General features: G+C 44.5%; 1 protein-coding gene and 1 pseudogene across 3 annotated transcripts in view; both read right to left on the bottom strand.

Annotated features, from left to right (window-relative positions):
• Positions 1 to 2,782: 2,782 nt before the first annotated feature.
• On the bottom strand, positions 2,783 to 3,147 carry LOC308515500 (large ribosomal subunit protein P1-like; annotated as a pseudogene). Its single transcript has one exon. The product of its transcript is annotated as a large ribosomal subunit protein P1-like (transcript).
• A 2,588-nt stretch (positions 3,148 to 5,735) lies between these two features.
• The window catches only part of BCAR3 (BCAR3 adaptor protein, NSP family member), a gene marked incomplete at its 5' end in the record, with an annotated part of 105,804 nt that continues 90,833 nt past the window's right edge, over positions 5,736 to 20,706 (bottom strand). For both annotated transcript variants that reach the window (XM_081087743.1, XM_081087744.1), the window contains 4 exons: positions 5,736 to 6,409; positions 10,529 to 10,741; positions 13,186 to 13,312; positions 16,239 to 16,410. In XM_081087743.1, coding sequence (XP_080943869.1) covers positions 6,234 to 6,409; positions 10,529 to 10,741; positions 13,186 to 13,312; positions 16,239 to 16,410 — 688 coding nt within the window. In that variant the 3' untranslated portion in view covers positions 5,736 to 6,233. The remainder of the gene's footprint in view (positions 6,410 to 10,528; positions 10,742 to 13,185; positions 13,313 to 16,238; positions 16,411 to 20,706) is intronic.

The raw sequence follows: 20,706 nt of genomic DNA, 5'->3' as shown, positions 1-20,706 counted from the left end.
ACAATGTTATTTACTGTATTCCTTATGCTTTATTCACATCCCCATGACTATTTGTGAGTTCTTACTCCTTTCACTTTTCTTACCCATCCTCCCACCCCATCCTAACTGACAACCCTCAGTTTATTCACTGTGCCTGAGACTGTTTCTGTTTTGTTCTATACTCTTACTTTGTTCTTTAGATTCCACATATATGTGAAATTATGGGGTATTTTACTTTGTCTGACTAATTTTCACTTCGCATAATACCTTCTAGGTCCATCCATGTTGCTGCAAATTGTAGAATTTCATTCTTTCTTTTTTATAGCTGAGTAATATTCCATTGTTATATGTACCACATCTTTATCTATTTGTCTAGTGATATACTTGGGTTGCGTCCATATCTTGGCTATTGTAAATAATGTTGCAGTGAACATAGGCATGCATATATCTCTTCAAATTAATGTTTTGGATTTCTTCAGCTATATCCCAGGAAGTGGAATTGCTGGATCATACGATAATTCTATTTTTAATTTTGGGGGGAACCTCCACACTTTTCCACAGTGGCCAGTGGCTGTACTAACAGTGCATGAGGGTTCCCTTTTCTCCACATCCTCGCCAAAACTTACTTTGTTGATTTATTGACCATAGCCATTTTGACAGGTGTGAGGCAATGGTATATCATTGTGGTTTTAATTTACATTTTTCTGATGATTAGTGATATTGAGCATGTTTTTATATGTCTGTTGGCCATCTGTATGTCCTCTTTGGAGAAATGTCTATTCAGGTCTTCTGCCCATTGTTTAAATTGGATTGTTTGTGTTTTGGTGTTGAGTTGTATGAATCGTTTATAAAATTTGGATATTAATCCTTTATGGGATGTATCATTTATAAATATGTTCTTCCATTCTGTCGGTTGTCTTTTCATTTTGTTGATGGCTTCCTTTGCTGTGAAAAAACTTTTTAGTTTGATGTAGTCCCATTTGTTTATTTTTTTCTTTTGTTTCCCTTGCCTGATGAGATATATCAGAGAAAATATTACTAAGAGCAGTGTCAGAGAGCTTACTGCCTGTTTTCTTCTTGAAGTTTTATGGTTTCAGGTCTTATATTTAATTCTTCAATTCATTTTGAGTTTATTCTTATGTATGGTAGAAGCTGTTCTAGTTTCATTTTTCTGCATGTATCTGTTCAATTTTTACAGCACCTTTTATTGAATAGACTGTCTTTACCCCATTGTAAATTCTTGCCTCCTTTGTCATAGACTAATCGACCTTATAGGTGTGGATTTATTTCTGGGCTCTCCATTCTGTTCCGTTGGTCTGTGTCTGTTTTAATGCCAATGCCATGCTGTTTTGATTATGGCCGTATGATATAGTTTGACATCACGTATCATGATTTCTCCAACTTTGATATTTTTTCTCAAGATTGCTCTGGCTATTTGGGTTCTTTTGTGGTTCCATGTAAATTTTAAAATTATTTGTTCTATTTCTATGAAAAATGCCATTGGTATTTTGATAGTGATTGCAGTCGTTTTAAAATGTTAATTTTCTTTTTCCCATCATGAGCATGGTATATGCTTCCATTCATTTGTAATTTCTTCAATGTATTGTACTAAGCTTTAACCTCCTTGGTTAAATTTATTCCTAGATGTTTTAAAAAAAATGCAATTGTAAATGGGATTGCTCTCTTAATTTCTCTTTCTGATAATTTATTTTGTGTGTATAAAAATGAAAACAATTTTAGGATATTAATTTTGTATCCTGCTACTTTGCTGAATTCATTTATCAGTTCTAGTAGTTTTCTGATGGAATCTTTAGAGTTTTCTCTCTATAATATTATCTCATCTGCAAATAATGACAGTTTTATTTCTTCCTTCCAATTTGGATCCCTTTTATTTCTTCTTTTTGTCTGATTGCTGTGGCTAGGACTTCCAGTACTATGTTGAATAAGAGTGGTGAAAGTGAGCATATCTATCTTGTCCCAACTCACACTTTTAGTATGAGTTGAGTATGATATTAGCTGTAGGTTTGTCCTATATGGTTTATTATGTTGAGGTATGTCCCCTCTATTCCCACTTAGCTGAGTTTTTATCATAAATGGGTGCTGGATTTTGTCAGATGCTTTTTTCCCTTTATTAATATGATTATATAATTTTTATCCTTCAATTTGTTTATTTGGTATATCACAATAATTGATTTGTGGATATTGTACCAACCTTGCATCCCAGGAATAAATTGTACTTGGTCATGGTGTATGATCTTTTTAATGTACTTCTGGATCCAGTTTGCTAATATTTTATTGAGAATTTTTGCATCTATGTTCATTGGGATTATTGATCTATAATTTTTTCCTTTTTGTAATGTCTTTGTCTGGTTTTGGAATCAGAGTAATGCTGGCCTTGTAAAATGAGCTTGGGAGCCTTCCCTCCCCTTGAGTTTTTTGGAATAGTTTGAGGGTAGATGTTAATTCTTCAAGTGTTTGGTAAAATTCACGCGTGAAGCCATCCAGTCCAGGACTTTTGTTTGTTAGGAATTTTTTTTTATTACTGATTTGGTTTGGTTGGTAGCAATTGGTCTGTTCAAATTTTTGTTTCTTCTTGATTCATTCTTGGAAGACTGTATGTTTCATCCAGATTGCCCCATTTGTTGGCATATAGTTGTTGGTAGTGTTTTTTATAATTCTCTGACTTCTTTGGTGTCAGTTGTCACTTCTCTTTCATTTCTGATTTTATTTGCACCCCCCCCCCCCCGCCCTGCCCCCTGCCCAACAGAGTTCAGCTTTTTATTGAATGTGTTACAAGAGAGGTTCAGTCAAAAAGACCAAAGCATTTGTCATCACCAGATTCTCCAGATTCTTTCTTTGCTTCCACTTTCTTCTCTTCAGCTGAGGTAGCAGTGGTAGAGGGGGCAGAATCTCTAGTCTCTACACCTGCTGGGGCAGGTCAACTAGGCCTTACACTGCAGATGAAGCTCCCAATGTTGATATTGGCCAGAGCCTTTGTAAACAAGCCTGGCCAGAAAGGTTCAAATTTACACCAGCTGCTTTTAAGGAAGCCATTGATCATATCTCTGTGACTGTTATCTCATCATCATGCAGGATGAGGGCTGAGTAGATGCAGGCGAGCTCCCAGACAGAAGACACAGTGTGGGCGAGAGGTAGGCAAGTGCTCATTGCCGGATGAAGTGAGGGTCTCACGTGGGCTGAGCACCTTACTGGCAGCAGGGGAAAGCGCTCTCTTTTTTTCTTGATGAGTCTAGTTAAAAGTTTATCAATTTTAAGTTTATGTTTTCGAAGAACCAGCTCTTGGTTTCATTAATCTTTTGTGTTGTTTTTTAGACTCTATTTTGTTTATTTTCACTTTGAGTTTTATTATTTCCTTTCGTCTACTCACTTTGGGCTTTGTTATTCTTTTTCTAGTTCCTTTAGGTGTAGCATTAGATTGTTTATTTGAGATTGTTCTTATTTCTTTTTTAAATATATTTTATTGAGTTTTTACAGAGAGGAAAGGAGAGAGAGAGAGAGTTAGAAACATTGATGAGAGAGAAACATCGACCAGCTGCCTCCTGCACACTCCCCACTGGGGATGTGCCCGCAACCCAGGTACATGCCCTTGACCGGAATCGAACCTGGGACCTTTCAGTCCGCAGGCCGACGCTCTATCCACTGAGCCAAACCGGTTTCGGCTAGATTGTTCTTATTTCTTGAGGCAACTGAATGTTGTCCCATCGGTCCCTTAAACTATTCTAATTTCTAAAATTATTTTAGCTGTTTTGAATGGGTGTTTTCTGCTACATTCTTTTATTTAGATGCTGATTTGATGCTCTGCTTCATCTAATGTGCTGTTGATTCCTTCTTGTGTATTTATTTCAGTTATTGTATTCTTTGTTTCTGAATAATGCTCATTAACTTCCTTGAGCATTTTTATAACTAGTGTTTTGCTCTCTATATCTGATAGACTTCTTGCCTCCATTTAATTTAGTCCTTTTTTTTCTGGAGATTCCTCCTATTTCATTTGGGATACGTTTGTCTTCCCACTTTGGTTTTATCTCTGTGTTTGTTTCTGTGTATTAGGTAGATCTGCTACGTTTCCAAGTCTTGGCAGGGTGGCCTTATGGAGAAGGTGTCCCGTGGGGCCCAGTGGCACAGTCTCACTGGTCACCTGATCCAGATGCTCCAAGAGTGCCCCTTCTGTGTGCCCGCCTGTTGTAATTGAGCTTGACTGCTGTTAGCACATCAGTATGTGGGATTAACCCTCAGGCTGACTGGCTGTGAGGATTGACCACAGAATATGAGATGCTGTGTAGAATCTGACCTCAGGGAGTGGGATTTACCCCAGTGGGGTCTTGTGCCTGCCATGACCTCTCTTTGGGTGTGCCACTTATGGAGCTAGTCAGGTGGTGGCCTGTTTTGGTCTGAAGCTGGCCACCAGGTGTGTTGGTTCTGGGGCCTCTTGGGAGGGGCTGGTGCAGGTCAATGTCAGATGCTGCCTTTGACCAGCTCCCTGTTGGGAGCTACAAGGTGATCTGCAGTTGGGAGCTGCCTGTGCTGGGCCTGGATGTGCACGGGAGGGCCACACTGCCAACTGAGGCTGGTGCCGCCTGGGCAGGTCAGCAAAAGGCCCAAGGCGCCCGGATACCCATCTCTGCCTGCCAGCTGCTGACAGACCCTTGGGCAGAATGTGAGTTGGGTGAGGTAGGGTCTCAGGGAGTTGTCAGAGTGGAGCTAATGGAGTTCGCAGGCTAATACAGAATCAGTTTTAGTTGTGTGTGTGGGTGGGGGGGGAGGGGTTGGGGGGTCAGGGGACTCAGCACAGAGACAATGGTGGCTTTCCCTCCAGCTCTCTCACTCTGGAGCATGCAGTTTAGTTTCTCCCTCTTGGTATCTGGCATCCCAGGCCCCCACCCCAAGCTTGACCAGAGGTATGTTCTTTAAAGATAGACTGCAACTGGTGGAGGAGGGCATAGGCGCAAAAATGAGGGACATCTGTAATACTCTCAACAACAACAACAAAGGCAGACCGCAACTTGTTGGAGAAAAGTTGGATATAAAACTCTTGTGTATGGTCTCAAAACTATTTAGAAGATCAGAAGAAAAACCAAATTGGTGTTTGACAGTTGGTGGCAGAGTGATTAAGTTTATTTTGTAATCCTGTATTCCAAATTTTCTACAATAGAAAAACTTGAGAGGGATACTGATAAACTAGAAAGTATACCCTTTGGGAAGTGAAAAATCTAGAAAACTCATACTAATCAGCTAGAGGAAAAACAACAGTCGACTGTTTTGAAACACTTGTGATGGCATGAACTATACCCGTGGTCGGCAAACCGTGGCTCGCGAGCCACATGCGGCTCTTTGGCCCGAGTGTGGCTCTTCCACAAAATACCACGTGCGGGCGCGCGTACAGTGTGATTGAAACTTCGTGGCCCATGCGCAGAAGTCGGTATTTTGTGGAAGAGCCACACTCAAGGGGCCAAAGAGCCGCATGTGGCTCGCGAGCCGCGGTTTGCCGACCACTGAACTATACCAGCTTCTGGGTGCTCACTCTGTACCCGGTGCTGTGCTGCACACGGGGCTTGATGAGGTGAACTTGCAGACACCACAGCTTGATTTTGAACCTATGTCTTCTCCTTTGTATCGCTAGTCACTGTCTCCTAAGTCAGGAACCTTCCATTTTCCACATCAGACCATTGTTTTTTGTTCACTGTCAGAATCTAGTGGCTAGGGGGGAGGGTGACCCAGCAAGGTTGGGAGACAGAGTTACTGTACTATGATGATTGTTTAATAGTAACGAGTCTGGATACAGTTGTTTCACAAAAAGATATATTTTCATGTGGCTATTTACATTTTTTCATATTTAGTTAAAGAATATCATACAACTGATACCGTCTGAAATGTTTCATGCTTTTAAATTCTTTTCTATTTACACTTTTCTGACATGGAATTAAAACTAAAATGGTTAAATATCTCGGTAATAGAAAGCAACCAGTCAACATAGCTAGTGTCTTCTCTTCAATTTGCTCATCAACATTAGCAATAGTTACCTTAATAATAAATTATCTTCCATTTAAAAATCAGTAGTAATTTTAAAAACTCATAAATAAGTGTGCTCTGTGCAATTTACATGTTTAATATCCTGTGGATACTAAAAGCCTGTATGTTGTCAGATTTGCACGTTATTACTTCTTCAAATGATAAGCTTTTCCACAGAAGGAACCGGAGAAGCTTGAAGTAATATCTGAACGTTCTCTGGAGAATTATCACAGCTCTGCTTGCTTTACAGGAGGTTCCAGTTTACGTGAGAGGGCAGTTAAAATCTGGTTGAATTTCTCATATCTCTCGGCCTGATTGACTTGTGCGCCCTTGCTGCCCCATAGCAATCGCATTTGAAATTCAGTCTTGATGATTTCACTCATTTCTTCATCTGGTTGAAAACCTAATATAAACAAAACAAAAATTTTTTTTTCAGTTCTAAAACAGTGTAGAAAATAGACTGAAAACTTGCTCATTTAAAGTAGGGTCAAAATGAACTTCATCTCTCAGAACTTTAAAAAAAATCCCCCCAAGGAAAACACAGGAAATGCGGTACGTAAGGGAGGGCAGAGTCCCACTCTCAAGGACCTGAGCGCCTGCAGAGAAAGGCTAACAAGTAAGCTCACTGAGCCACGACAGAATAACAGTCACGTGCACAAGCCACTGCGGGTTGTGCTGTGAGAAGGAGTGTTCAAAGTACCTCGTGGGCTTTATTTTCACAACTTCATTGATGTAGCATTTACATGTCACCCATTTCAGCTGCACCACCATCACCACTAGTTACAGAACCCTTCTGTCCTCCTAGAAAGTTCCCTCGTGTCCCTATGCAGTCAGTCCCATTCCTACCTCAGACCCCCACCAGCCACGAATCGGCTTTTTGTTGTTGTTTTGCCTTTTCTAAAAATTTAATATAGACTTACATAATAGGGACTTTTCTTTGTATCTGGCTTCTTGCGCTTAGCACAGTGTTCTTGCGATTCTTCCATGCTGTTGTGTGTTATCACTAATGCATTCCTCTTTATTGTCGTGTTCAGTCACTCGGAGATGTGACATTTTGTTTATCCACCCCCCAACGGGTGAACATTTGGGCTGTTCCCAGTCTCTGAGTATTATGAATAATGTTATGAACATTTATGTATAAGGTTTTGTGTGGACATGTGTTTTTCATTTCTGTAAGAGTTCCACATTAGGGCATATGGCAAATATATGTTCACTTTTAAGAAACTCAAACTCTTTTCCAAAATGGCTCCACCATTTTATATTCTCGTCAGTAACATGAAGATCCTAGTTTCTCCATAGGCTGCCAACCTCTAGTACAGTCATTTTTGCTAACGACTAATGCTTTGAACATCTTTCCAAGTAGTTACTTGTCATTCCGTATCATCTCTGGTGTGTCTATTCAAATCTTGTTTGTCTTCTCATTGAGTTCCAAGAATTCCCAATATATTCAAGATATAAGCCTTTTATAGATATAGAGAGAGGCAAAAGTAGGTTTACAGTTGTGAGTATGCAAAACAGTTTATTCTTGTATTATTATTTATTAATTATTGTTTATTTTCCATATGAACAACTCTAAACCTACTTTTGTCCCATCTTGTATGTTTGTCAAATATTCTCTTCTAATCTGTGCATTGCTGTTTCACTTTGTTAACTGTCTTTTAAAGAGCAAAATTTTAAATTTTTTTTTTTAAATATATTTTACTGATTTTTCACAGAGAGGAAGGGAGAGAGATAGAGAGCCAGAAACATCGATGAGAGAGAAACACCGATCAGCTGCCTCCTGCACATCTCCCACCGGGGATGTGCCCGCAACCCAGGCACATGCCCCCGACCGGAATCGAACCCGGGACCCTCCAGTCCGCAGGCCGACGCTCTATCCACTGAGCCAAACCGGTTTCGGCCAAAATTTTAAATTTTGATTTATCAGTGTTTTCTATTTAGGTTCATGCTTTCTGTAGCCTAAAAAAATCTTTGCCTAACGCAAGGTCACAATGAATTTCTCCTGTGTTTCTTTCTTTTTAAAAAATATATATTTCATCATCCCCCTGGTTCGTAAGTCGACACTCAACCACTGAGCCACACTGGCCAGGCTCCTGTGGTTTCTTATAGGAGCTTTCCACTTATTTTTACTTTACTCATATTTTGGTTTTATGATCATTTTTTATTAATTATTGTGTATGGTATGAGGTAAAGACTGGTTTTTTTGCATATAATATTCAATAGTTCCAGCACCATTTGTTGAAAGACTGTATTTTATCCAATGAATTATCTTGACACTTTTGTCAAAAATCAAATGACAGCCCTGGCTGGGTGGCTCAGTTGGTTGGAGCATCACTTGGTACACCATGAAAGGTTGTGGTTTCATTTTCCAATCAGGGCACATACCTAGGTTAGATTCCAAGTCAGGGCATGTACGGGGAAACAACTGATTGTTGTTTCACTCTCACAGTGGTGTTTCTTTCTCTAAAAAATCAATAAACACAACCCTAGCTGGTTTGGCTCAGTGGATAGGGCGTCTGCCTGCGGACTAAAGGGTCCTGGGTTCAATTTCAGTCAAGGGCACATGCCCGGGTTGTGGGCTCGAGCCCCAGTGGGGGTTGTGCAGGAGGCAGTCGATCAATGATTCTCATCATTGATGTGTCTGTCTCCCTTTCTCCTCTCCCTTCCTCTCTGAAATCAATAAAAATATATTTTTTAAAAAATCAGTAAACACATCCTTGGGCAAGGATAAAAATTAAAAAAACAATTGACTAAAAAAAAAGATTGAATAAAAGTCAATTGACAACCATATGTGTGAGCCTGTTTCTCAACTCTCTCTACTCTTCTATAAAAGAGAATTATCTGGTCTACTAAGGCCAAGGATGCTCAGTCAACTTTCAGAGAGGGATAATCTCTAGCCAAAGAGTCACATAAGCATGTGGTTCTCAACCTTTATTTTTTCTTTTGAGAGAGAGAAACATTAATGCAAGTGAAATATTGATTGGCTGCCTCCTGCATGCCCCCGACCCGGGATCGAGCCTGCAACCTGGGCATGTGCCCTGACAGGAATCGAACCAGCAACATTTTGGTGCATGGGAGGACACCAAATCAACTGAGCCACACTGGCCAGGGCCCTCATCCTCGATTATCGATGGGGTACTGCGCTCTGTCATTAAATATATTCCCACCATCTAGATCAGAGGATCTTGGTGGTTGAGAGGATAATAGAAGACTTTTAGTCCATCTTTCCCTGTGATACCTGAATATCTTTGACAGATAACTAACCAGAGGCCAGATGACAACTTCCATTCATTCAGTTAATATGCTTTGAGCCCCTACTCTGGGCTGGGTGCCCGGGATATGATGGTGAGCAAATATCTACCCTTAGTGGGTTCACAGTCAGGCCCAGCAATGGGAACTTGCTATGTAAACCTGTAGCAGGATCAACAGAAATACCATCAGATACCTTTAAAGTAATTTGCTATAGAACAACTTAAAGCACACTTTTGGCTTAGGCCCCATCCAATGTAATACATTTATTGGCTTTATGTAAGCAGGCACTGTACTATCTGGTGAATTATGTGCTTTTATTGTTTGAGTTCTACACTGCTAACCTTGGAGAACTTTCTGAGGAAAACAATGAAACAGGTATATAATGCTTACACCTATATCAGGCACAGTGCAAACTGTTTAGTCCTAATTTCTGGTTCTGAGGCGACAGCTTTATTTTAGGATGAAATAATAGGCCTCCCTCACCCCATTAAGTTCTTAACCTTGTGGATCAAAATGTTGGCTCTTGGAGAATTAAAAAAAATTATCTAGTGAGGATGAGAAAATAGTCGTCCCTGATAACTGCCTCCGTCAAGTCCTTGTTCTTGCATTTGCTTCCTAAATGGTCTTTTTGCCCATAAGCCTTCAGCCCTCCCACCTTCTTCCATATAGATGCCAGATTGGAGGCACAAATGTGACCACGTGACACCCTCCCACCTTTCCCTGGCTCTTCTTCAGTCATAGACGCACATGGAAGGCCTCCCCACTTCCTTCTTCAGCCTGGTTGGCCGCTCCTTATGACACACTCTACACTAACCCAAACCCAAGTACTTGTGTTTTGTACTTTTCCCCAAGCTCTTTTAGTACCTTTGCTTGTGTTGGACCCTTCTATGCTAAGAGCAGGGAGCTCCGTTCCCAGTGTGACTGAGAAGAAATAGGCATGTAGATAAATGAAGTCAAATAAAAACTCTGACTCCTTATATTGGCCCATCATGTTTTCTAACAGTAATTATTAGAGGTGGGCAAGCTGACCAATTCTTTCTTGACCTTTTCTCTCTGTTTATTCTATACCAATGACTCAACAGAATACATACAAAGAAGAGAGAAACAGGATCTTAAGTCAGTTAGGAATTAAGAGGGAGAAACGACCCATCATAGAGGAAACAGAATTCCCACGCCTCACTCTTTCCTACTTGAGAAATCCATGCTCTTTTATTCCTTCAATCCAGTGACTACTCAAAGCAGACAGCAGCTTATAAAAAGCAGCTCTTACCTTCCAGGATCCTCTCGGCATTCATCTGGTAACTGTGTGCAGCCTCTACCATGAGTCGGGCTGTTGTCAAATGGTTCATCATAATCTCACAGCTTTCGTTATTTTTTTCCCACGTGTCAGTTCCTTCAAAAATGACAGCCTGTCGCTCCATTAAAGTCACAAGAGGCATCAGTAGGGGGACTGATATATTGTTTGGGAGGACACACGTGGACTCTGAAAAACAAGGGGTAAAATTTTTTTCCAGATTATTTTTTTTCTCCCAAAGTTAAGATGCTGAGGTAGGAGAATCCTACTCCCACCTCCTCCATGGACACATTAAATCTGCAGCTAAATATGGAACAACTTCCTCTGAAAAAAGGAACTCCTACAAATCAGGCCAATGAGAGAGGCCCACACAGCAGCATGTAGGAGAGGCTGGGACACAGTCTCATCATAAGCCCCAACCCTGGTACAGTGACCCATAGTCTGGAGGGAACTCAAAACCCAGCTTCTCCCTGAGGAGCCAGGGGTTTGAGCCCCACCTTGGGCACCCCAACTTCTAAGACCTGTGCTGAGAGTCAAGTTTTCAGAAGGTCTAGCTTTAAAAACCAATGGAGCTCCAGTCCATGAGACCTACAAGACCATAATGATCCGAGAAACAGCTCTTAAAGGGTTCACATGCTCGGCCTCACCCACCCCAGGGCTCAGAGAGAGGGTCGTCAGGTAATTTAGCCCCTAGGCCAGTGGGTGCCTCATTATTTTTAAAATACTAGGCTCCCCCTATATTTTATTCTCTTTTTTTTTTCTTTCTTTTAATCCTCACCCAAGGATATTTTATATTGATTTGAGAGAGAAACATTGATTGGTTGTTTCCCTTACGTGCTCCGACAACCTGGGTATGCACCCTGACCAGGAATTGAACCCACCACCTCTTGGTGTATGAGATGATGCTCCAACCAACGGAGCCACACAGGCCAGGGCTTTCCTTCTCTTTTCTCTGTGGGAGCCATCTATATGCTCCTCAGCTTTGCTCCAGCTCACTGGTCTCTCTCAGAAAGGAGCTCACATCCTTGTCTGGCCCCCGATGTTTACGGCTGCTGCCAGAGGACACCTCTACATTGCCAGGCTCTGGTGGGCCACTGGGACTTATGCCCATGGGTGCCTTGGGACTGTAACCGATGGAGAAAGAGTTCTTACACAGCTCCTACCCCCAGAGCACAGCAGGAGGCAACAGTGGCCCAGGAGCTTATCACTGTAACTGCAGCCGGAGAGGCAGGTTTCTAATTAAATACACATCTGAGGGCTGATTGTAATCCTTTGCAGAGACCTCGAAGGTCGGGCACTGCTCTGTGCTCTCCCCCTGCTGCGGACCAGAGCACTGCATCTCCCAGAGGAGAGCTTTTACCTGTAGCTGGACCCTGGTGTTTGCAGCCGCCACCCAAGGAATTCTCCCTGATCACGTGACTCAGGGGAAGTTGGGTTCTTGGGTCCCACTGGATTGTAATAATTGGAGAGGGAGTGCTTGGCAGGCTCCCGCTTCCCCGCCCAGGGCACTGCACAGAGAAGACTGAAAAACAGCCCCCTCTTTCTGGGAAAGAGGCCTATTTGCTTGTCCTGGAGCCTTGCCCTGAGGGCTAGGTTTCGGGTATGGCACACGAGTAGGAGGTGTTCTCAGGGAACACAGGCTGGTGGACAATACCTTTGCACTCTCTAAAATGTCCATGCTACCCAAAGCAAACTACAGATTCAATGCAAGTCTTATGAAATTCCTATTTTTCACAGTAATAGAACAAACAATCCTAAAATTTGTATAGAACCACAAAAGACACCAAACAGCCAAAGCAAACTTGAGAAAGACAAAGGTGGAAGCATCCTGCTCCCTGATTTTAAACTACATTACAAAACTATAGTAAGGAAAACAGTATGTTATTGGCGCATAAAAACCACTGCAGACACATAGAGAATGGAATAGAAAGAGAAAGCAGAAATAAACTCGCACACAGATGATCAATTTATAGCAAAGGAGCCAATATTCATACCATGGGGAAAGGACAGTCTTCAATAAATGGTGTTGGGAAAACTGGACAGCCACATACAAAAGAATGAAACTCGAGCGCTATCTCACACCATACAGAAATTAATTCAAAATGGGTTAAAGACTTAAATGTAAGACCTAAGACCATAAAACTCTTAGAAAGCATAGATGGTGAGCTCCTTGACACTGGGGTTGGTGATGTGTTGTTGAATCTGACACCAAAAGCAAAGGCAACAAAAGCAAAACTAAACAACTGAGACAACAGCAAACTAAAAATTCTGCACAGCAAAGGAAACCATCAACAAAATGAAAAGTCAACCTATAGAAAGAGGAAATATCTGCAAATCATATATCTGATAAGGGATTAATATCCAAAATACTATATGAAGAACTTACAGAACTCAGTAGCAAAAAGAAAAAAACAAAAACACCAATCTGATTAAAAAAATAGGCAGAGGACCTGACTGTTTAAAAAAAAAAAAAAAAAGGATACAGATGATTAAGGGCTACATGCTAGGAAAGAATGCTATCCTCCACTTGGGACAACATGAGTCCTGCAGGTAACTCCAGGCTCAGAACATGCCCTGCTGAATGCTTTGACCAAGCCAGAGCAAATACAGCCTGAGGTCTCATAGGCACCTACCGGGCAGCTGACAGGCCCGGCCTTCGTGCAGAGCTTTGCTGAACGGCTTCAGCTGCTTCTCGTAGAGGATGGCGGTTTGGGTGTGCTGGCGCCGCAGGGCAGTCCACATTCCTTCTAGCCTTGTAATCTGGAAGAAAGAAAGGTGTTACTATTTTGTAAAAGGTCCTTTTTAAAACGACTTTAAAATTTTTTAAATATGTTTTTATTGATTTTAGAGAGACAGGAAAGGAGAGGGGGAGACAGAGAAACATCGATGTAAGAAACATCGATCCGCTGCCTCCTGCACACCCCCTACTGGGGATCGCGCCCATAACCTGGGCATGTGCCCTGACTGGGAAGCAAACCAGCAGCCTTTTGGTGCATGGGATGACGCGCAACCAACTGAGCTACACCGGCCAGGGCTAAAATGACATTTTTGCTTAAGTTTTAGAATAGATGATAGATGCCCATGTTAAAAAAAGTCAAAGCAGTTGAACGGAGTGTAGAGAGAAAAGTTAATCCCCCAGCCTTGTCTTTGTCTGCGTTGCTCTGATGGCCCATCCCAGGGACAACTCCTCTCATCAATTTCTTGTATGTGTATGTATGTCTGTGTAAACACACACACTCTACTTGCAAATAAATAAATGCACGTCATACTGCACATATTTTTTTTGTTCCTTATTTGGAAATCTTTCATATCGGTACATATAAAACAGCCTTATTTTGTTAAACTTCTGTACTATGTTCCACTTTGAGGATAAACTACAAAATTCCCTTGTGAAGATTTTGCAGACGTGTACCTGTGTGAAAATATGTGCAGGATAAATTTCCAGAAGTGGAACTACCGGGTCAAGGAGTGCATGTATTTTAAAGGTGGAAAGGAGCTGCCAGCTGTCTTCCATAGGGGTGGCACCAAGGAGAAGCTGTAGGAATGCGAGGGCCAGTGTTTTCATGCAACTCTTACGTAGCAACGTCTGAGACACAGGGGATCGCCCAGGCCACGTGCTGCCACCTCTCATGCCTTTACATGTCTTTTGGAATAATGTAGTTAACACCAACGTAAGCTCCCGACTCTGACTGCCCAAAGACAGAGGGTCCCCCACTCACCATGACACCGCAGGCCTAAGTGCCTGAGGTTTCTACATGAAACCAGGAAGGGAGGAAGGGCGCTAATATCTAGGGAACGAAGCGCCAGCTCAGGTACCTGAGGAATTTCATCTAGTCCTCGCTATACCCTGTGAAGCAGGTATTCTGGCCTCATTTTACAGATCGGAAACCAGAAGAGATGAGGGCGCTCGCTTGAGGCAGCACAGCTGGTAAGGGACAGAGCCGAGCTTCATTTTACTGCCTCTCAGCGCGCCTGTGTGTTCCAAGGGAAAGGGGAGCAGGGACCACACCAGCAGATTTTCTGGGAAGGAAAGGATGTGGGCTGGTCTTCCTCCGGCCACCCACCACGCTGCCCTCTCCCCCCACACCCCCAGCTCTTCCTCAGCCTCAAGCTTTGACTTTCTGAAAGAGCCCTTGTCTCCAGGCCAAGCCCGTCTGCTGGATGCTCTCGGGGTACGAGAAGCTGGCAGAGAAAGTGGCCGTGTGGCTATATGCAGCGGCAGCGTTGGGTGGTGAGACACAGAAATGATGTGATTCCTCTGGGGTTTCCCCTGGGTCTACCACTTCCCTCCCCAAACAGTGCTGACTCACCAGGGCCCTGAGCACCCGGGGGCTGTCCCCTCATCGCTGAGGTGCCCCAGAAGGGGAGGGCGCCGCCTACAGAGGCCTGGTAACATGCTCGGGGTAAGTCCCTCGCCGCGGAGTTTGATGTCATGGACAGCAGCCATGCAATGCCACAAAACGCCCCCTGTACCACTGTCCGAGGGGGCTCTGGGCTAGACGGCTACTCACACAGCTTAGCTTGCTGGCTCGGCTCTCAAAATTGTATGCAGGTTTGGATAAAGAGGAAATAAATCTCATGCCAACTGAAAGCACCTGAATGGAAAATTACAACTCCTGACACTGCGGAGGCCAGTGTGTCATGAAAATAAGGCTGAGCCCGCCCTGTTCCCAGCATCAGCCCTACTACATCCCAGGGCACCTAAAGAATTTTGTAAACTCTTGGAATATTACGTTATAATTGAAATTGACACCCCCTACCCCAATTTTCCTGATGAAAGAACCAAGTTGTTCAAGTTCCTGTTTCTAAGGTGACCTTGCTTTCAAGCAGGAGAATCATGTTCCCAACAAGCCCCGCAGACACATGTCCACAGCTGCCTTCCCAGGGCGATGCTGGGTGTCCGCGAGGGCCCGGGATGTCCAGGGCAATCAGCTCTGAAACAGCTGAGCTGTTTTGTGTTGGCGAGCGGTTTTGTGTTACTGTTTGCAGACGGGGCTGACAGGGGTCCCCTACGCACCTAGGGCTGCAGAACACAGCGGGAAGTGGGACCTGCGAGCAAGACCACAGGACCATTCTCCTCTATGCGGTTTGATTTCAAACACAGGTTTTCAGTTTTGACACTCGTCCTAAAAACAGCCCGTCAAAGCAGATAAATTCAAAGTGCCCGATTTCAGAAACTCTAACTAGGGGGCTATATGGCAGATGGTCCAGAAATCTGGAGTTTTTAATGAGAGAGGCTGTTTTAGGTAACCTGAGGAACATTCTAGGAGATAAAGCGCTTTGGGGATTCTCAGATGTAAGCTCCCCAAATGGCTGTTTTCCAGTCATTGTCCCAAACTGCCTGCACCCTTGGTGACTCAGAGGGACACAGTCTCTCCCTTACCCAGCACACCTGCGCCAGACACATCATCCTAGTTGGTTCTTCAGAAACCTGTTTCTTGAGGGTGACTCCTCTTGTTGTGCATCAGAGAGAAAGGGTGGGCTTTCGGCAATTACCCACGATTTTTAAAAACAACCAAAATACTTACGACACTATTCTTGGTTGCCCCCCAATCAAAGCAGCTTTCACAACGATTCCATTTACCTTTTGAGATTGACTGACGCCCTCCGGGATCTGCTGAACATGGGCTCGCGAACATGAAGCACACACAGGCCCGCGGGCTGCACGAAGCAAGTGGAAACGTACCTGCGGCATCTCTAGGGCTTTCATGATGGCAGAGAAAGAATAGAGGTCCCCCATGGAGTCCTTCAGTTCCACCGCCACCTGGATGATCCGATTGAGGGTGGCTGCTCGGTCCTCCAGAGTGCCCGTGCAGCCCAGAACGTCCACTGCAATGCCGATGGCCATGGTGCTGTGTCTGCGAGGGAGAGATCAGTGGTCAGGCCCAGGGTCAACAGGACGAGGAGGAAATGAAACCAAACCAGCTAGGAAACAGATTGGCTTTGCACCATGTGCTGCTCTTGCCCTGAGATGTGCTGGTAGCTCAGAGAGTTGGGCTGTGATTTCTCTGGAGACCACCCCACAGGCTGACTGCAGCGGGACTGCACAGGCCTCAGAGAGTGCACTATTCCGATTCCAAAGGACAGATGCCCAGGACCTGGCCTTGTTCAGGCTGGACCTGGCGCATGAAGAGGGCCCTCCTCAGGTAAAGTGCATGGGCTCCTTGTACCTTTTGCCATGAGAGATCCAAGGTGATACCAGGTCCCCCCAACACACCGGGGACTCCCCTCCTTAGGGAAGCATCGGGCCATCTCTGCCAAGCCCCCTGCGTAGGAAATGGAAAGGACAGAAAAATGAGAGAATATGCTTGATCCAGGAAGACAACAAGGGTGTCAGAACAAAGGAAGGGACGAGGAGCTAAGAAGAGGGTGTCTGCGGCTCTGGTCAAGAGGCCAGAAAGTGAGTGGGGAAGTGGACGAAGACAGAACAGTGGACTGGCAGGATGTCCCTGTAAGGTCAGGCTCTAAGAAAATGGAAATCTTGTTTGTATCTGCCAACAATGCTCCCTTTTCTCATCTTGAATTATATAGGTTGACCTCACAGACCCAGGACAGGAAGCAGCGTAATTTTTTTTCTACATGACAATGTGGCTCAGAGAGTCTCAATGGGCTGATGAGGGTCACAGAGTCTCCATGCGCTGATGTGATGAGGTCACAGAGAGTCTCCATGGGCTGATAAGGGGTCACAGAGTCTCCATGGGCTGATGTGATGAGGTCACAGAGAGTCTCCCTGGGCTGATGTGATGAGGTCACAGAGTCTCCATGGGCTGATGAGGGTCACAGAGAGTCTCCATGGGCTGATAAGGGGTCACAGAGTCTCCATGGGCTGATGAGGGTCACAGAGAGTCTCCATGGGCTGATGTGATGGGGTCACAGAGAGTCTCCATGGGCTGATGTGATGAGGGCACAGTCTCCATGGGCTGATGAGGGTCACAGAGAGTCTCCATGGGCTGATGAGGGTCACCGAGAGTCTCCATGGGCTGATGAGGGTCACAGAGAGTGTCCATGGGCTGATGAGGGTCACCGAGAGTCTCCATGGGCTGATGTGATGGGGTCACAGAGAGTCTCCATGGGCTGATGAGGGTCACCGAGAGTCTCCATGGGCTGATGAGGTCACAGAGAGTCTCCATGGGCTGATGAGGGTCACAGAGAGTCTCCATGGGCTGATGAGGGTCACCGAGAGTCTCCATGGGCTGATGTGATGAGGTCACAGTCTCCATGGGCTGATGAGGGTCACAGAGAGTCTCCATGGGCTGATGTGATGAGGTCACAGAGAGTCTCCATGGGCTGATGAGGGTCACAGAGAGTCTCCATGGGCTGATGTGATGAGGTCACAGAGAGTCTCCATGGGCTGATGTGATGAGGTCACAGAGAGTCTCCATGGGCTGATGTGATGAGGTCACACAGAGTCTGGATGGGCTGATTTGATGGGGTCACAGAGAGTCTCCTATTGGTGGCAGGCAGCACAGACTGAAGTCCCTTTCCTTCCCTCTGAAAATCAGGGCTGGGGAGTTGAGGACATTGGGCCAGAATGGCCTCAATTACATTTCTTCCAGGCTGACACAAGTGCTGGAGGCAAAACCTCCATTCATAGTATGGTCACTAAGATACACATGTTTGAAAGTCTGGGGCCACCTTGTCCTAAAGCTCGCAGCTGAGGATGCCACTCCAAGGCCATGCTGGGCCAGGTGTGGGACCCTCTCGCTGTCCTTGGGCAAAGGGTGGCATGATTCACCTCGTGCCTAGCATTATGTTTCCCTTGTCGGCCCAAGTCCAGTCTAGGAAAACATCTTAGAAGATTTATTTGAGCCAAACTGATGGCAACGGCCAGGAAGCAAAATTTCAATGGATTGAGAAAATGCTCCAGAGAATGGACAGTTCTGCATCTTATTTTATACATTAGACTCAAAGGAGGAGGTGTAAGAGGGGTTACATGAAATCCACTGGCGGTAGATTAGGGCGGCAGGAGAACGCAAAGCGGGGCAATCACCGGGGTTAGATGAAAAGCAAACCGAGAGGCACATCCTTCTCCTACATTGGTGGGTGTGAGACAGCTGACATTTACAGCACAGAGAGATGGTATGTGGGCAACAAGATAACAATGTGGTCTCCTGCTCTGGTGCCAGGGTTGTGCCTTTGAGGGGTCTGGAAAAGAAAATTACTCTGACATTTCAAAGGTATGTTATCTTAGATGCACAACGATAAAAGACTTCCAAGTTAGCGACTGACCTTTGTCAAGGACGCTACAGGCTTAGGATGTGACTACCCACTCCTACCTGCTTTTAGTTGGGAATTTTTATGGTCAGACCATCCTGTGTGGTTCCTATAGGTCTCTGGGTGTGTAAGGCCGCCACTGAGCTCATCCTCCTCTGGGTTCATCAGGTTAGGATGTGGCCCCTTTTTCGTCCACACGCTAATGTTTGTTATATAAGTGACCCGCCCTGCCCTAGCCAGTTTGGCTCTGTGGGTAGAGTGTTGGCCAGCGGACTGAAGAGTCCCAGGTTTGATTCCGGTCAAGGGCATGTACCTCGGTTGCAGGCTCGATCCCTGGCACTTCGTGCAGGAGGTAACACAATTGATGTGTCTCTCTCACATCAATGTTTCTCTCTCTCTCTCCCTCCTTTCCACACTCTCTAAAAATCAATGGGAAAATATCCGGGAGTGAGGATTAACAAAAAATAAAAATAAATAAAAAATGAGTAACAAGCTCTGCCATCTCTGTGTGTTTGTACACACACAGGGTGGGGCAAAAGTAGGCCTGCAGTTGTGAGTATGTGAAACCGAGTTCTGGCTTGTGTCATTTATTAATTATTGTATCATTTTCCATAGAACAACTGTAAACCTCCTTTGGCCCACCCTGTATGCATGTGTGCTGCTTACTCGCAGTGTGGCCTTAGGGTGTTGTCTGAGGGCTCCATGCCTCGATTTCTTCATCTCTAAACTGGGGACAAGAGTGATTGTGAGAAATAGAGACTGTGTGTGGGTATAAAACTAATCAAAGCGCCTGGCACTGGCAGGCACCTAGCAAATAGTACTTGTTACTACGATGATCTCTATGGGTACATTTTTCCCTCTGTGTCTTGGTCCATTTTTGCCTGTCTCTTTTCCTTTATTTATCTCCTTCCTGGTTTCTTGTTTTTCTTAATTAATGGACCCTAACATAGAATTAAAGCCTATTTTTATCATCTGTTGTTTATTGGAGAGTTTTGTTACCATTTGCAAAAAGTTAAGGTTGAGCCAAACATCTTAGATGTTTCTTTTAACAAATAGTAAACTAATGTTTCATGTTGCATTTAGTCTATTTTTTATTCAGTGTTCCCCCCCCCCCCCATGTTTTAGTAGCCCTTAATAAAAGACAAATTTTCTACTTCTTTAAGACCTGGCATTACACCAATGGTTAATTGGGTAACTCTATCCATTCATTCAACCAGCATAAAACCTCCTGCGTGCACCACTATGGGAAAGACACTCGCCTGGAGTGTCTGCTCCAGGGGCTGCCGGGGCTGGCAGCAGGGGCACTGACTGTTACACAAAGAATATGTCCACACAGTAGGCCTGGAAGGGGTGAAGTGGTAAATTAAGAAATAAAAGGTGGTTTTGTATTTGATTCTGAGATGCAGGAAGATGATGTAATTTGGCCTTCCAGGGCCACTATACCCCTGACCTTTATTTAAACACATTGTAATGAAGAAACCCGCTCCCCAGACCCACAGGCTAGCCCTGGACAGGAAACAAGCACGAAGTGAGAGCACAGGCAAGCGACAATCAGGAGAAAGAGGAAACGGATGTAGACGAGAGTGGAAGTCTGAAAATAGCCAAAGGAGAAGCCCCAAGCCCGCCGACCTCAGCCTGGGCCCCACGTCCAACACACTAACGAGACCGATCAAATGAGGCCTGGAGCTTGGGGAGCTTTCAGGCTGAAAAATGTACCACATGAGAAAGGGGGAAGTTGGTGGCACAGCTCAATTCTGTTGAAACTGTGACCACTGAGCCCAGACAGCAACAGAGGAGAAGTTGGTGGACCTGAGACGCCAGGCCCTGGACTTGGGGAGGGAAGAGGACACCAGGAGAGAAAGGCTAGAATCTAGAAAAATCTGATCAGAAAAGTAAAAAAATTCAGAAGTCAGACCTACAATTGCCCAAAGGCATTCGAC

The sequence above is a fragment of the Myotis nattereri genome (assembly GCF_964212035.1).
Source record: "Myotis nattereri genome assembly, chromosome: 3".
In the NCBI taxonomy this organism is placed as follows: domain Eukaryota; kingdom Metazoa; phylum Chordata; class Mammalia; order Chiroptera; family Vespertilionidae; genus Myotis; species Myotis nattereri.
The sequence above is the reverse complement of the archived record's forward strand: the minus strand, read 5'-3'. Positions and strand labels throughout refer to the sequence as shown.